Genomic DNA, 18308 nt, shown 5'->3' with positions numbered 1-18308 from the left:
AAATTTTATTCCCGGGATCCCTGGGTGGCGCAGCGGTTTGGCGCCTGCCTTTGGCCTGGGGCGCGATCCTGGAGACCCGGGATCGAATCCCACATCGGGCTCCCGGTGCATGGAGCCTGCTTCTCCCTCTGCCTGTGTCTCTGCCTCTCTCTCTCTCACTGTGTGCCTGTCATAAATAAAATAAAATAAAAAATTAAAATTAAAAAAAAAAAAAAAGAAATTTTATTCCCATTTAATGGGATTTTTCATCAGGAATAAGTGTTGGGTATTGTCAATTTTTTTTTCCTGCATGTTTTGAGATTATCGTATGGCTTTCTTTTTTCATTCTTTAAATGAATTAACTTTTTTTTTTTTTAATATTATACCAACTTTGTACTTCTGGGATAAAAACTGTGGTTTGGTCAATGTATTGTCCTTTTAACGCATTATTGGATTTGATTAAATCAGGTTTTGTTTAGACTTTTTGCATTTTTGTACCTGAGGTATATTAGATGGTAGTTTATTTTTCTCGAAGTATCTTTGTCTGGCTTTGTTATTAGAATAATGATGGCCTCAAAGAAATTGTAAAGTATGCCCTCTTCAGTTTTCTGGAAGAAGTTGAGTAGGATTGATATTATTTCTTTAGATGTTTGATAGAATTTACCAGTGAAGACGTTGAGGCCTTGTTTTCTTTGTAGAGTGATTTTCAACTACAAATTCAATTTCTTTAATTGATATATTCTTTTTTTTTTTTTTTTTAAAGATTGATTTGTTTGTTTACGATAGAGAGAGGCAGAGACACAGGAGGAGGGAAAAGCAGGCTCCATGCCAGGAGCCCGACGCGGGACTTGATCTTGGGACTCCAGGATCACGCCCTGGGCCAAAGGCAGGCGCCAAACTGCTGAGCCACCCAGGGATCCTCTAATTGATATATTCTTATTTTTTATTTCATTTTATTTTTTTACAGTGAGCAAGTGCCATGGGTAGGGGCATAGGGAGGGGAAGAGAGAATCCTATACCGGTTCCATATCTGGTGTGGAGCCCAATGCAGGGCTCAGTCTCACAACTCTGAGATCATGACCTGAGCCAAAAATCAAGGGTCGATTGCTTAACTGGGTGAGCTTTGGTAGTTGGTGTCTTTCAAGGAATTTTTTCATTTCATTTGAATTAGCCAAAAATATCGGTGCAAAATTTATGATATTCGCTTCCTACTCTTTCAAAATTTGTGGAATGCAGTGTTATCATATCTTTCTTTCCTATATTGATAATTTGTGTCTTTTTCTCCTGATCAGTTGGCTAGAGGATATCTATTTTTGTTGATGTTTTCAAAGACTTAGCTTTTGGTTTTTCTTGGTTGTTTTTGTTTTTTTATTTCATTGATTTTTGTTTTGATCTAATTGTTTTGCTTAGTTTGAATTTATTTTGCTATTCTTTTTCTAAAATCTTAAGACAGAAGCTGGCATTATTGATTTGAGAAATTGTGTTTAAAGTGCTTTTTTTCATTTGTGATATCCTTTGATCATGAGTCCTTCAGAAATGTTACCTAGTTTCCGCATGATAGGAAGTTTTTCTAATAATATGTAATATGAAGTCCAGTTTTGTGGTAATGTTGTATAGGTCTACTACATTGTGAATTTTCTGTCTACCTGTTTTATTATTGAGAGAGGGCTGTTGACATTTTCAACATAATTGTCTTTTCTTTTGTCAGTTCTATCAGTTTTTGCTTCATGTATTTTGAAGTCATACTGTTTGGGTCCTAAACATCTAGAATTGTGTTCTCTTGATTAACTGTTCACTGTGAAAAGACCTTTATCCTTATAACATTTTTTGCTTTGAAATTTATTTGGTTTCACAGAGCCACTTCATCTTTAACTAGTGTTACTGTGACATATCTTATTTTGTTATTTTATTTTTAATGCATTTGTTTCTAAATATTTAAAATCTGTGTCTTGTAGATAGCATATAATTGGATCTGGTCTTTCAAATCTGGTTGGACAATTTTACTTGTAACTGCGTTGTATTTACTGATAATAGTGAAGTTTTAGTCTAACATCTTGCTGTTTGTATTCTCTTTGTCCCATCAGTTTCTTGTTACTGTTTTGGTTATTTTTGAATTGAGTATTTTTTTTTATTTTGAGTATTATTGTCAATGAATGACACTGCTATCAATAATAAACAGATTAATTTGAACTTATAAAGATACCCCACAATGACCTACTTGATAATACGTAGATCTAGAGAATGATGAGGAATTTAAAGTGGGGGGGAAAACATTACTAGTGATGAAAAGGAACACTAACATTAGGGAACAGTCTACCTTAAGATTAAGAAGATAGGACAGGGGCAGCCCCGGTGGCGCAGCGGTTTAGCGCTGCCTGCAGCCCAGGGCATGATCTGGAGACCCTGGATCGAGTCCCACGTCAGGCTCTCTGCATGGAGCCTGCTTCTCCCTCTGCCTGTGTCTCTGCCTCTCTCTCTCTTTCTCTGCATCTCTATGAGTAAATAAATAAAATCTTTAAAAAAAAAAAAAAGATAGGACAGTTACAATTTTCTATTCTAGGATAAAATCAGAATACCAAAAGCAGATGCTGACAGAATTATAAGGTTCTGATAAAATCACTCTAGTGAGTGATTAAATATTTAACAAAATGATCGCACCAACTAACAAGATGTAAGAATAGAGGATATTTGAAAAAAAAAATTAAGATGTTTTATCTAAAAGTTATGTGTGGAACTCTGAATCCTGGAATGGAGAATACATATTCTTTTTCAGTTCATATGAAACCATTTCAACACTGATTTTGAACTAAGGTATTTAGAAATCTGAAGAAATTGGGATCCCTGGGTGGCTCAGCGTTTTGGCGCCTGCCTTTGGCACCAGGGCGCGATCCTGGAGTCCCGGGATCGAGTCCTTCGTCAGGCTCCTGGCATGGAGCCTGCTTGTTCCTCTGCCTGTGTCTCTGCCTCTCTCTCTCTATCTCTCTCTCTTTCTCTCTCTCTCTCCCTATCATTCATAAATAAATAAATAAATAAATAAATAAATAAGTAAATCTTTAAAAAAAAATCTGAAGAAATTTCACAAATTTGTATAAAGAACATGTTCTGTGACCACAATATAGTTAAGGTAGACATGAAAAATGAAAATATTATTTAAATATTTTATGTGTCGGGATCCCTGGGTGGCGCAGTGGTTTGGCGCCTGCCTTTGGCCCAGGGCGCGATCCTGGAGACCCAGGATCGAATCCCATATCGGGCTCCCGGTGCATGGAGCCTGCTTCTCCCTCTGCCTGTGTCTCTGCCTCTCTCTCTCTCTCTGTGACTATCATAAATAAATAAATTAAAAATAAATAAATAAATATTTTATGTGGGGAAAAAAACAAAAAAAAGTTTTATGTAAGTATGCACTCAGTTAAATATACACATAGTTACCGAACTAAGGAGGACATTGCAATTGAAATGATAAATTATAAAAATATCAGTAATAGCTAAAGGGTATTTAGGAGGAGAATTTTAGACTAAAATTCAGTTTAAGAAAATTATGAATAAATGAGGTTAAGTATTCAACTAAAGAAGCCTTTATAAAAGAATAGTGTAGAAGCATAAAATGGAAAAGAAATTGTGAAGATGCTGATGAAATTCACAAAAGAGAGTGCCATGAAATAGTTGGAAGTATTAGTATACCCAATATTGGATCTTTGAAAAACATAAATAGATGATATTCTAGCAAGGTTATCAAGAAAAATGAAGTAAGTGTCTAATATTGGGAGGAAGAATTGGAGTATAAATACAGTAGAAATTTATTTTTCTTATTTTTATTTTTTATTTTTAAAAAGATTTTTATTCATGAGAGGAGAGAGAGACAGGCAGAGAGAGAAGTAGGCTCCATGCAGGGAGCCCAATGTGGGACTTGATCCTGGGACTCTAGGATCACATCCTGGGCTGAAGGGAGGCACTCAACTGTTGAGCCACCCAGGTGTCCAATACAGTAGAAATTTAAATTTTTTAGAAATTTAATTTTTAAAAGTAAATATTTACATTGTGTTTATATATGTAAAACACAAATATGAGCAACTTTATTGAAGTAGAATTTATATGAAGAGGATGATTTTAAGGAAAAAATATTTATTTATTTATTTATTTATTTATTTATTTATTTATTTATTTATTTGGCTCCATGCCCTGTGTGAAGCCTAATATAGGACTTGAACTCATGGCCCTGATTTCAAAACCTGAGCTGAGATTGAGAGCCAGACACTTAACTGAATGAGCTACACAGGCACCCATAGAAAGTATATAATTTTTTTTGAAAGTATATAATTTAAACAAGAAACATTAAGTAAATTTTATTGGTAATAAGTCTTCTTCAAAAGGCATTAAATTCAGACTAACGGAAAATTTTTATCAGATCTTTAAATATCAGTCTCCTGTCTTAAGTAATTTCTTTTTTTTAGCAAACACAGAAGTTTTACCTATCATTCTTTGAGATGATGTAACATTAATAATCAGTTGTTATGAGCAGCCTGGGAGGCTCAGCAGTTTAGTGCTGCCTTCAGCCCAGGATGTGATCCTGGAGACTCAGGATCGAGTCCCACGTCAGGCTACTTGCAGGGAGCCTGCTTCTCCCTCTGCCTGTGTCTCTGCCTGCCTCTCTCTCTCTCTCTCTCTCTCTCTCTCTCTCTCTGTTTTCCATGAATAAATAAAATCTTTAAAAAAAATCAGTTGTTATAAGAACAATATAAGGAAATTGAAGGTCAATTTTATTGTAAACATAAATGCCAAAATCTTAAATATATACTATCAGACAAATCAGTAGACTTTATGAAAACAAGCAAGAACAGGGTGCTTGGCTGGTTCAGTTGGTGAAGTGACTCTTAATCTTAGGGTTGTGAGTTTAAGTCCTATGTTAGGTGTAAAGATTACTTAAAAATAAAATCTTTAAAAAAAAAAAAAAAAGCAAGACCAGGCAGGGTTAATCAAAGGAATGTTTCATTATCAGAAAAATCTTCCTGATTATAACTTGAGATTAAAGGGGAAAACCAGGGGATCCCTGGGTGGCGCAGCGGTTTAGCGCCTGCCTTTGGCGCAGGGCGCGATCCTTGAGACCCGGGATCGAGTCCCACGTTGGGCTCCCGGTGCATGGAGCCTGCTTCTCCCTCTGCCTGTGTCTCTGCCTCTCTCTCTCTCTCTCTCTCTCTCTCTGTGACTGTCATAAATAAATAAAAATTTAAAGGGAAAAACTGGAGCAGCCCGGGTGGCTCAGTGGTTTAGCCCAGGGCCTGATCCTGGAGGCTCGAGATCAAGTCCCACGTCAGGGTCCCTGCATGGAGCCTGCTTCTCCCTCTACCTCTCTCTCTCTCTCTCTCTTTCTCTCTCTCTCATAAATAAATAAAATAAATAAAATATTTAAAAAAAATAAAGGGCAAAACCTTTATATATATATATGAGTATATGGGTAGAAATGAATAGGGTAATATTAAATTTTTGGGGGATAATATTAATTTTTAAAGCAACATTATTATATTTGATCCTCATTCATGGCCAAATTACTTAGCAAACTAGGAATAAAAGGGAACTACATTAACTTTATTTTAAAGGTCTTTAGGAAATCATCTAAATGGTATAAAATATGAGAAGCTCTCTGATATAGAATCCAGGTTTGCCTCCTATCGTTGCTTCACTTCTGAGTGTGCTGGTCCTGTGTATTTTTTTGTTTGTTTGTTTGTTTTAGGATTTATTTACTTTCTTTAGAGAGAGAGAGAATCTCAAGCAGACTATTCACTGAGCTCGGAGCCTGACATGGGCTCAATCCCATGACCCTGAGATCATGACCTGAGCCCAAACGAGTCGGACGTTTAACTGACTGAGCCACCCAGGCTCTGGTCCTCTGTATTAAGTATAAATGTAGTGTAAGTGGAGTATAAATATATTGAAAGGAAGAGATAAAATTTGTTATTTGCAGAGGATGTGGTTATCTGTGTAGAAAGTATGTAACTTACACCTTTTTAGTGAGTTTATCTTGGTTGTTGGATGTATATTTAAGACATAAAAATCAGTAGTGTTTTTGTACATCAGGAATAATCAGAAAATTGAAAACTTTAAAAAAAATCTCTCATAGTAACAAAAACTAAGAATTTTGAATAAGTTTAATAAAAGATGTTGAAGACCTTTGTAGACACTATTATAATTTTTTTTAAATTTTTATTTATTTATGATAGAGAGAGAGAGGCAGAGACACAGGCAGAGGGAGAAGCAGGCTCCATGCACCGGGAGCCCGACGTGGGACTCGATCCCGGGTCTCCAGGATCGTGCCCTGGGCCAAAAGCAGGCGCCAAACTGCTGCGCCACCCAGGGATCCCCAGTAGACACTATTATAAAACAAGAAAGAATTGAGTGAAGAAATATTCTATATTTCATTGGTTCTCAGTTGTATGTTATACTATGTCTGAAATGAGATGTGTTTTAACAGTAGATACAGCACAGCCATAATTGACTTTTTTTTTCCTTAATGGCAGGCATATCAAACAGTTATGTTTAATGATCCTATGGCCTGTTATATTTTATGGACTACAATATATTTATCTAGAGGAAAATTCAGTATTACAAATGTACTAGTCTCTTGAATCTTATAAGTGCAGTTCAGTCTTTATTTCAACATGAATTTTCTCAGAATTTGGTAAAATTCCCATATTAAAATGAAAAGAGCAAAGGGCCCCCAAATAGCCAACATACTCCTGAATTAAAAAAATTGTGTTTCTTGTCCTATATCAAGACATAATGTGAGAAAGTTGCATATGTGTACAAGGAACTATGCACAAGGGTCTTCGCTCCAGAGTTACATACATACATATATACCCATACATACATATATTTATTTATTATTAAAGATTTTATTTATTTATTCATGAGAGACACAGAGAGAGGCAGAGACATAAGCAGAGAGAGAAGCAGGCTCCATGCAGGGAGCCTAATGTGAGACTCAGTCCTGGGATTTCAGGATTACGCCCTGGGCCAAAGGCAGGTGCTCAACTGCTGACCCACCCAGGTGTCCCCAGAGTTACTTTTAATAGTGAAGAATGGGAAGCAACCCTATATGTCCGTTGATAGAGAAAAATAACTTATACTATATTCATGCAATGATGTTCTTTAAAACTGCTGAAATGAGTTAAAACTGCTTAAATATCAATAAATCCCAGAAACACTAGTAAGTAGAAGATGTAGGCTACGTAGTAACATATCTTGATAGTATTTATGTAAAGTCTAGAAACATTCAGAACATCGCTAAACACATAATACATGTGGAAACACGTGAATAGCAATAATTAACTTCAGTTGAATGAATTACCTTTGGAGAAAGTGGGATCAAGGAAGGATATTCATAATATGCATTCAATAAATATTTGAACAAAAGCTATAAGTTTTGATATTTTTCATATACTGGTCATATCATTCTTCATGAGCTACATGCAACTATCATTTTAAAGATATAAGCCTAGTTATAGTGTCGTGGGATGAATATCATCTATATGAGATTTGATAGTGTATTAATTTGGTAGGGCATCCATAACAAAATGCCACAGACTAGGAGGCTTAAACAACAAATTTATTTTCTTACGGTTCTGGAGGCTGGAAGTCCAAGATCAGTGACATCAGGTTTGCTTTACCCTGCGATGTCTCTTGCAGATGGCTACTTTCTCTGTCGTTCTCTGAAGACCTTATCTCCAAAAATAGTTAGACTCTGAGCTATTAGGGGTTAGGACCTAACATAGGAGTTTGATGGAGACACAGTTTAATCTTTAACAGTTCATAAAGCTTTCTCACAAATGGCTTTGTGATTGTTATAACAATCCCAGTGAAGCAAGCAGCAGTAGATACTATTCCAGTTTTACAGATAAACAGACTCTGAAAGTCGTATAATGAGTGCTTGGCAGAATTAGGACTTCAAATTGATTGTCTTGAATTGAAAGTCTTTTTAGCGACCATGTATATTTAACTAAAATTGAATTTCTCAGTTTTTACCTTTGGCACTAGATAAAGTAGTGTTTTCCAAATTGATATGGGTTAAGACTTCTTTGCGTTTGTTACTTTTTTTAAAAAAAATTATTTATTTATGAGACAGAGAGAGAGGCAGAGATACAGGCAGAGGGAGAAGCAGGCTCCCTGCAAGGAGCCCAATGTGGGACTTGATCCCGGAACTCCAGGATCACAACCTTAGCCAAAGTCAGATGCTTAACCGCTGAGCCACCTGGGCATCCCACATCTGTGGGACATCTTAACATCTCTTTCTCTCCAGGAATGCAGTTAGAGAAATCCTTGTTTGAGGGCTCTTGACTTACAGAGGTTTTCTCATTAATATATATAATAGCTTTACTATGCCAGGCTAAAATATATTTGTGGTTGCTGAAAGTTGGATTTATGCTAATATGTAAGGAGAAAAAAATGCATTAAAATCAAATATGCTTGTTCAATGACTTTATTATTAGAATGGAAATAACCTAGATTCTATGTAGTTTCTTAACTCTCAAAACCACTTTGAAAGTCATTCTGTTATTCTTTATCTCATTTTTTCAATATATAGACCAAACAATTTTTTAAGATTTATTATTTTTAAAGATTTTATTTATTTATTTATGAGAGACACACGGAGAGAGAGGCAGAGACGCAGGCAGAGGGAGAAGCAGGCTCCACGCAGGGAACCTGATGTGGGACTCGATCCCAGGACTCCAGGATTACTCGCTGGGCTGAAGGCAGGCGTTAAACCGCTGAGCCACCCAGGCATCCCAAGATTCATTTTATTTTAGAGAGAGAAAGAGCACATGTGAGCAGGAGGAGAGACAGAGGGAGAGGGGGAGAGAGTCCTCAAGCAGACTCTCTGCTGAGCACAAAGCACTCTCTGCTGACTGACTCAAGGGTCCATCCCAAGACCTTGAGATTATGACCTGAGTCAAAATCAAGAGTCAGCTGCCTAACCAGCAGAGCCACTCAGTCCCTACTAACCAAAATAATTTCTATTTTTATTCTTTATTAAGGATTTGAGATGCCATTAAATATTAATTTTGTTTATTCAGTTTTTTTCCTCACACAGCTGCGGTCTTGTAGTAAGAGTGAGTTGATATCTAAGAGCTCAGAGATCCTCATGATGTTTCAGCAAGTTCATCGAAAGCCCATGGCTTCCTTTGTTACCACTCCTGTTCCACCAGACTTTACCAGGTATGACATTTTTTTCATTTGAAGTTCATGTGCAAATACATATACTTGTTTCAAAAGAATATTATTTTTCTTAACTCCATGGTTTTCAGGGTGTTACTTAAAATGATGTCATCTGGTGAACTTTAGTTATGCATGTAAATCTGGTTAAAAATAATTCTGGTGGACTTAGCTTTTGATTACAAAGAGCGGATCTTGAATTAGGAGTTAGTTTCTTCCCACCTTCTATAGAAAAAGTAATTGATCCCAATTCAGTTTTATCAGTATCTGTTCATTCTTTTAAATTGAGATAAAATTGGCAGTAACCTCATATGAGTTCCAAGTGTACAACATAATGATTTGATCTTTGTAAATATTGCAAAATGATCACGACAATAAGTCTAGGTAACATCTCTCACTATAAACAGTTCTAAAACTTTTTTTTGGAATGAGAACTTTTAAGATGTACTCTTAGCAACTTTTGTGGTTTTTTTTTTTTTTTTCTTAGCAACTTTTGGATATGCAGTACAGTGTTATTTACTATAGTCGCCATGCTGTACAGTATGTTCCTGTGATTTATCTTATAGAATAACTGGTAGTTTATACCTCCTGACCCCTTTTTTAGATAACACATATAAGTGAGATCCTATGGTATTTGTCTTTCTCTTACTTATTTTACTTAGCATAGTACTCTCAAGGCCCATCCGTGATGTAGTATGTTCATTCTTTTATTTACCCCTTGAGATTACTTCTGTCTCTGTAACACATTGTTTTACATGTATGTTGCCAGAAACAAAACTCAGAAAATGGATGAAATGCCAAAAGATTCTGAAGGGGACATGATGTTACCTTCAGATCATAAAAGGTAGTGGGAGGAAATACTTGGTTGCATTCTATGCATAGTTTTATTTTATTTTTTTATTTTTAAAGATTTTATTTATTCATAGAGATGCAGAGAGAAAGAGGCAGAGACACAGGCAGAGGGAGAAGCAGGCTCCATGCAGAGAGCCCGACGTGGGACTCGATCCAGGGTCTCCAGATCACGCCCTGGGCCGCAGGCGGCGCTAAACCGCCGCGCCACCGGGGCTGCCCTCTATGCATAGTTTTAGTTTTTATTTTGGGCAGTCTTAGAATTCTTTTGAACAGCACATTCTTTCAAGCATGTGGTGTTAGAGCAGTTGTTCCTCACATTAGATGTAGTATGTTAGATTAAGTTGGATTCTTTTGAAAATTTTAAGTGCTAGCTCATACCTCTCAGGTTGCTTGAAATAAAATCCCTGGATGAATTAATCTGTTTGGACTGCCATAACAAAAATACCACAGGCTGGATGGTTTCTACTGCATAAGTTTATTCTCTCACAATTCTGGAGGCAAGAAGTCCCAAGATGAAGGTGCTCAGAAATTAGATTTCTGATGAGGCCTCTTGCTGGCTTGCAGACAGCACCTTCTCCCTGCATCCTCATAAGACCTTTTCTTTCTAGCACAGAGATTAGTGTCTGGTGTCTTTTCCTCTTCTAAGGACATGAACTTTATTGAGTTAGGCTCCCTCCCACCCTTATAACTTTTGTTAACTTTAATTGCCGCCCTAAAAGTCCTGTCTCCAAATATGTTGGAGGTTAGAGCCTTAATATACAAATTTTGGGGGACAAAATTCAGTCCATAACATTGGGTACAGTAAGGCATTTGTATTTTGTTCTTTTTAAAATCTCCATATTTCCTAAGATGAGAGGTTAAACCACTGTCTCAGAAGAAATCAGTACAACAGATTTTAGTCCATCTTAGACTTTAAAGATGGTTTATGGAATATTACCACGTCTTTCTAGCATGTTGAGAGCTGTGTTACCTTTAGGAAATAGCCTTTGTTTTAAAAAGATAGTTTAACTGCTTTTTCTTTTTTCTTTAATATGTAATCCCCTCCGATGGGCATTGATGTTACTAGACGGTATAGTGCAAACCAGGGTTCTTCAACCTTGGCATTGTTGATCAGGATAATTCTTTGTGGGGTTGAGGAAGCTTTGTTGTTTATTGTAGGGTGTTTATCAGTATCCCAGTAGCACCTTTTTCTTTACAGTTGTGACAAAAATAGTTCCAGACATTGCCAAATGCTTCCTGGGAGCAAAACTGCCCCTGGTTTAGAATCACTGATGTAACTGGACCACCCACAGTCCTATAAACAGAAGGGAAATTTCTTTTGACAACCAGAACTCAGGTTGTTCTCACTGACCAGTAAGTCTTCATTTCTCTCTGAATTAACAAACCAGGTATAATACTCCTATTTTAATCAAGCACTAAATGTTATTAAAAGGACTTGGTATTTACTATTGTTAAGTAGATTTGGGAGAACTAAGGATGTTCACCAGTATCTCAAGGCTGCCTCTTTGATAACACGGTCAGTCATTTCAGTTTTAAAAGATACCTTTTCTGAACCATTCCATCACTAGTGGAATGAAATATAGGTTTTGACATAAATACCATACATAAAGATAAATGTTTTTCATATCAAAGTATGGTGCATAGATCACTTATTTCAGAACCACCCATGGTGTTTGTCGAAATAAAAATTCGTAGGCCTCTTCCTTGATCATCTTTGATGATGGTGTCTAAAAAATGAATCTTGGGCATCCTGAGTAATTCTGTGCTAAAGTTTGGGAACTGTAGATAGAGATAAACTCCTATGCTGATGCTGCTTGCAGCAGCTCATTAGGCAGGCACCTCTGCATTAGACTTCTTGTCAATCACTCTTATATCCTCTAATTGTTTTGCTTTCTGTTCCTAACTGCCCAAGTGGCTCAGAACCCCAGCAAGTCCCTTCCTTTTCATTACCTTCTTTTTTGGGTGTAGATGGAATGGACTGAAATTGGGGAGGCAGGGAGCAAGGGAGGAAAGTAGGAGGAACATCAATAAAGAGGAAACCACCAAAAATTTAAAAAACAAAAATGTATGACAATTAAGGAGCTTTTCATGGATAAAGTTCACCTTAGGACTCTCTCTCTCCCCAGTAATGCTTATTACTGCCTTACTGGAGAGTTTGGCTTGTAACTTAACTGTAGTTGTTAAAGAAACTCAGTTTATGGATTGCAAAATACAGGAAGCAGGTGTTCATCTGTTGATGCCTTGTATCAGCATAGTAGAGATCCAAATAAGAAAGGCCAACATTTATTGACATTAATTTATGGATCAAATATTAGTTGTGCAAAGGCAGTGGTGAATGTTCCTAAGGTTTGTGGTCCTGGGACTGGATTCCCTTAAGTTCCATTATGGAGAATAAAGGTTACTGAACAAGTACACTGTTATTTACTTAAGACCATTTACATGTTCAGCACTGTTGTAGGTGCTACACGGACACAGAGGAAGAACTAATAATCTTACTGCATATACATTATATATTAATATGTAATTAAATTCATTACATATTAAATAGTGGAGAGTTGTATTTTAAAATCCAATATTTTTTTTTAAATCCAATATTTGTTAATCGATTACAGTTGACCTTTGAACAATGTGGGAATGCTGGTTCCTGAGCATACGAAAATCCAAATACAACTTTTTTTTTTAAGATTTTATTTATTTATTCGCAAGAGACAGAGAAACAGGCAGAGACATAGGCAGAAGGCGGAAAAGCAGGCTCCATGTAGGGAGCCCGATGTGGGACGTGATTCCAGGACTCCAGAATCACGCCCTGAACTGAAGGCATATGCCCAACAACTGAGCCACCCAGGCATCCCAACACATACTTTTGATTCTCCAAAAACTTAACTGCTGATAGCTTACTGCTGACCAGAAGCCTTATCGTTAACATAAAGTTGATTAAGACATATTTTGCATGGTGTATGTATTATATACTATATTCCTACTATAAGCTAGAGAAAAGAAAATCATAAGAGAAAATACATTTGCTGTACCATGTTATATTGAAAAATATCTGATTATGAGTGAGCCTATACAATTCAAACTTATGTTGTTCAAGGGTCAGCTGTATAATGCATCCTGTTTAATGCTCCCAGGACTGGATCCCGGGACTCCAGGATCATGCCCTGGGCTGAAGGCGGGTGCTAAACCGCTGAGCCACCCAGGAATCCCCAAGAGGTGCTTGACAGTAGGATAGTAGCTATATAGTTAACTCTTGCAGGATAAACTTCATCTACTTACTATGAAAAAGATACAAGCTATTTATCTGTACATACTTACCATGAAATAAACATTATGTATTTTAAAAAATTTTACTTCTTTGAGAGAGAGAGAGAGAGAAGCACGCTCACAGGACCAGGACCAGGGGTAGGGATAAAGGGAGACAGAGGCAACTTCACACAGACACCAGTCACATGGCCTTGAGATCATGACTTGGGCTGAAAATAAGAGGTGGATGCTCAACTGACTGAGCCACTTAGGCAGTGCCCTCCCTCCCCCACAAGTAATATATTTTTAAATCTATGCTGTGTTTTTCTGGCAAATCACTGTTTTTTTTTTAGGCACTGTCACAGTATGAAAATGCTATAGATGTTATATCTTATTTTGGTAATAAATTTTCATGAATTAAACTTTAGAAGATATATCTGAAGATGTAGTGAGATGGCTTGCAATAGATCTTTTTGGTAAATTTATAATTTTATTTACTAAATATATAATACTATGTATATTATCTACAATAGTGTTTTTATGATAAATGTTTTACTGACTCTAACTTTTGAGGTGTTCAAATGACAATTTGAGAAAAAACTATTCACATGATCTAAGGGTATATCCTGTGGTTTTGTGTAGCTCAGTTCTCTTTGGAGAAGACTGTATGGAGCTTAAAGTTGCCTGCGGTAATCTTGCCGTGTCAAGAAACTGTTAATGTGCTTATCCACTCTGTTTGCCCCCATATGATTATGATTATGCCCCCATATGATATGATTCTTACTCTACAAAATCGTATAGATTTATTTGCTAGTAAATATTTTTAATATAGTAAGGACTTAAAATATTTAAGAATGTCAATATTCCTCATAATTTGTTCTAGAGAAGGAAGTTTTCAGATTTATTGTGATGCCTTTTGTTGTTTCTTTTGACTTTTTTTAAACCTGTTTATATCTGTTTCATATTTTAGGTTTCCAGCCTAGGCACTCATTTCTTCCTTTCCCTGTTTCCTTGAATACTTTTGAAAGCTTCATATGCTATTTTAATATTTAGTCATATATTGTTTCTAAAAAAACCCAACTATTTTATAAAGTATTTGTTGAGTCTCTAATTGTGAACTTTTGATGTCAGCTTTTGATGGTTTATGAATTCCACTGATTTAATGGTTTAATTAAGGATTTAACACTGTTTCTTAGGGACTTAGTTTAACAGCATTTTAAAGATCTTACCAAGGGACTTAACTTTGGTTTTTAACTAAGTAAAACTTTAAACTTAATAAGCCAAATAATTTTTTTCCTTTTTGCTTTTTAGTGAATTAGTACCATCTTATGATTCAGCAACTTTTGTTCTAGAAAATTTCAGGTAAGAGTTTTTTGACAACTCAAGTTTTATACAGGAAGGTATCATTCCCGGGTAGGATGCAAACCTAATGAACTGTGTCACTCCATATGTAATCTTAGAAGAAAAAGTTTCATATTAGAAACATATAGGTCATTTGTCTGAATTGTATTATATCTTCAGGACATATTGCTTCTCTGGTCTGGGAAAAGGAACCATTTCTTTAAAGCTGAGGATCCACTTAGCCTTTGCTAAGGTGGGGCAAAAGGGATTATTAAAGTCATTGGGCCCTACCACCCATCCTCAGAAATAAGAGGGGTGGGAAGGAGCCCATTTATCTTAGCTGAAAGTGAGATATTATGGATGAGAGGACATTATTGTAAGAAATTTGTAGGCTTTGTAACTTGCAAGTTATTTTGTTAGCTTTTACTGCATTTTCTCTAAGATTAGAAGCAAGGATCTTAGAACACAAAGATCTTAAGGGACCTATCTTCAAAGACCGCTTGGAAATGGAGAACCAAGAAATAGAAGACTTTTCCTTGGGGAGAGAAATTCCAGGAGATGATGATAACCATCAATATAAGGCCAAACTGTGAGACTATTACCACTTCCCATTTGTCTTATGGGATCATTTTGTGGCTAAAATATATAAACTTTCTGAGGATATCTCCACATATATTAAGAGCACGTTTCTTAAGTTTTACCATATAAGAAAAGGATAATTGTACTACAGGGATATGAAGAAGAGATATGTTTTTTTCTTTTCTCTAATGGTGAAAGATTGCTTGTTGAGGTGGTAATTAAATTCAGGACACTTGGTTTTATTTTTATATTCTCCTTTTCCTTTGAATGCCACAGTTTTATTTATTTATTTATTTTTTTAAGGATTTTGTTAGAGAGTGCACACAAACGGGAAGGGGCAAAGGGAGAGGGAAAGGGACAAGCACACTCCCTGCTGAGCATGAAGCCCAAAGTGGGACTTGATCTCAGAGAGAGAGAGAGAGAGAGAGAGAGAGAGAGAAGCAAATTTCTCCACAGAGCAGGGAACCTGATACAAGGCTTTATCCAGAACCCTGAGATCATGACCTGAGCTGAAGTCAGACTCGTAACTAACTGAGCCACCTGGGTGCCCCTTGAATGTTGCAGTTTTGAGAATTTTTTTTAAACCTGAAACTGAAGATACTGCTGAATATTTCAGTATCATTAAATTTTCTTTTGTTTCAGAATGTAAGTATATATAAATTTATACAGCAGAATCTCGATTTGTTCATTGACCTTCATTTACTTGTTTAAGGCTACAAATAAGTTAAAAAATGTGCTTGGAGTTTGGTTTTGCCTGCTGTTTTTTCACAACCGTTTTGATCTTGGGATTTGGTTGGTTTTCTTTTACTTCAGCACTTTGCGTCAGAGAGCAGACCCTGTTTACAGTCCACCTCTTCAAGTTTCAGGACTTTGTTGGAGGTTAAAAGTTTACCCAGTAAGTTTTTCATATTTCTAATAAATTTTGAAACCAAGGTCTTTCAGAGTTCTGTAGCATGCTGGTTCCCTTTTTTTTTTTTTGAGAGAGAGAGACAGAGCAAGCAAGGGTTGAGGGGCAGAAGGAGAGAAAGAATCTCAAGCAGGCTCCACACCCACCTCAGAGCCCAACGTAGGGCTTGGTCTCATGACCTGAGCCAAAATCAAGAGTTGAATGCTTAACTCCCAAGAACCTGGGATCACACCCTGAGCCAAAGGCAGACGCTCAACCGCTGAGCCACCCAGGCATCCCCTCCTTATCAAATTTAATGTCCTAAAGCTTCTGTTTTCTTTTAAAAGCTTTATAGTTTTAGGACTTACATTTAGATCTTTGATCCATTTTGAGTTAATTTTGTACATGAAATAGGGACCCAATTTCGTTTGCATGGAGCTATCCAGTGTGAGAAGGCAATCAAAAATAACTACTGTGCTTTATTTTCTGAGAGATGTCCTAGCTCTGCCCTTCTTTGCTTTTATTATTTCTCTATTTACTTTTTATTTCACTTTTAGCACTTTATTCATAATTTGAGACCTGTATTGAAAGGTGCTTGTGTATTCATTTACAAGAATTTAGAGTGACCTGACTGCATTTAATTCTCAGAGTTTTTAATGTAAGGCCTCCTTGTACTCCCATCGGTAATCCATTGAGCAGCCTATTCCATTTTCAGCTATTGTATTTGGTTTGGGAGGCTTTTCGGTGGCTAACTGCCATTTTGTGGTTTTTCTGTTATCTGGTTCATTAAATGCACCGTAGCATTAAGAAAAGGAGAGGTCCTTTCTCCCATGCAGGTGTTTATATCATACTAGTCTTAATGATTGTAATTGATATATCTTTATCTGCTTGTATTTTGGGATTTGTAGAGATAATCTATCATCTGGTTTGTTATAAATGTTCTTGGTGAGCTTTTGGGTTTTCTGTCCAGTTACTTTTGTTTTTGTGTTTTCTCTTTGGATTTAGAGAGTTATGTAAACTATATTGCCATTGCTGCAATATTTTTAAAATCCTCTGCCTTATGAAAAATCTTAAAGCTAGTTTTTTGTTTTTGTTGGACCTGGCATGTATATAAGGTAGTAAAACATTTTCCTTAAAATTATGATCAATAAAAAAAAATTTCTAATATGAGCTGATAAAGATCAGGAGTAAAAATGTTAATTCCTTTTTATTAATTTATTCCAGGGGAATTGTTCTAGTAATATAATTTAGAAGAAAAAAGTTCAGCCATTAGAACAATGATACCAATTTTTTAATATTTATTTATTTATCTATCTATCTATTTATTTATTTTTAAGTAGGCTCCACACCCAGCATGGACTTGAACTTAAAAATCTGAACTTCAGATGCTGAACTAACTGAGCCACCCAGGCACCCCAAATTATAACAACTTTTTTTTTACTGATTTTTAAAATGAGCATAATTTGTGATATAAATTATATTCCATAAAATTTACTAATTTCAGCAAGTTTTGGCAAATATAGTCATATGATGATTACCACAGTCAGGTTTTTATTACTCCCAAATGTTATCTGATTTGTCTTTTAAACTAATCCCTTCTTTCTCTCTTCCTAGCCCCTCTGTCAGTATAGTTTTGCTTTTCCAGAACATATAATGGGGTCACACAATGTGTAATTTTTTGTGTCATTTGATGATTCATTTATTTTTTGTAATGAAGAATTATCTTGTCTAACCCTGAAAGCTTTTTGGAGCAAAGTGGCCTAGAAATGAAGGGGTTAATAAGTCATATCCCAAGAGATACTGGAGATGAATAATAAGAATCCTTTCCTCAGTCCTTACAGTCTGGTTGGTGAAGCAAATGTTTATATATGTAGTTACAATGATGATAGTCATTAAAAAAGGTAGACGTGGGCAAAGTACTGGAGAAACAGAGAAGGGAGTTAGTGTCTTTCTAAACATCTCTGTAATATAAATTTACACAACTTAATCTTCATACAGACTTTATATGGAATCCCAACATAGAGACGTTATATAGAAATTAGATTACTTTCAACATCAAGTGTTACCTTTTTTGTGTTTTACTCATTTTTTATCTTAAATATTGTTTTTTTGTCTCCTACCTCGTAGGGGTTTTTTTTTTCCGTATGTTTCTTTGGTGGTTCACTTTTCTTGAAGGCTGATATTTAAGAGTTTTGTATATGTTAGAACTCTTTTTTTAAATGAT

General features: G+C 36.0%; 1 protein-coding gene across 6 annotated transcripts in view; it reads left to right on the top strand.

Moving 5' to 3' along the window:
- TRIM37 (tripartite motif containing 37) overlaps nucleotides 1-18308 on the top strand; it is a 133259-nt gene that overhangs the window by 29554 nt on the left and 85397 nt on the right. For all 6 annotated transcript variants that reach the window (XM_055317320.1, XM_055317353.1, XM_055317328.1 and 3 more), the window contains exons 9-11: nucleotides 9062-9186; nucleotides 14590-14640; nucleotides 16012-16093. In XM_055317320.1, coding sequence (XP_055173295.1) covers nucleotides 9062-9186; nucleotides 14590-14640; nucleotides 16012-16093 — 258 coding nt within the window. The remainder of the gene's footprint in view (nucleotides 1-9061; nucleotides 9187-14589; nucleotides 14641-16011; nucleotides 16094-18308) is intronic.

This window comes from Nyctereutes procyonoides, unplaced genomic scaffold (assembly GCF_905146905.1).
Source record: "Nyctereutes procyonoides isolate TBG_1078 unplaced genomic scaffold, NYPRO_anot_genome, whole genome shotgun sequence".
NCBI lineage: Eukaryota > Metazoa > Chordata > Mammalia > Carnivora > Canidae > Nyctereutes > Nyctereutes procyonoides.
The sequence above is the reverse complement of the archived record's forward strand: the minus strand, read 5'-3'. Positions and strand labels throughout refer to the sequence as shown.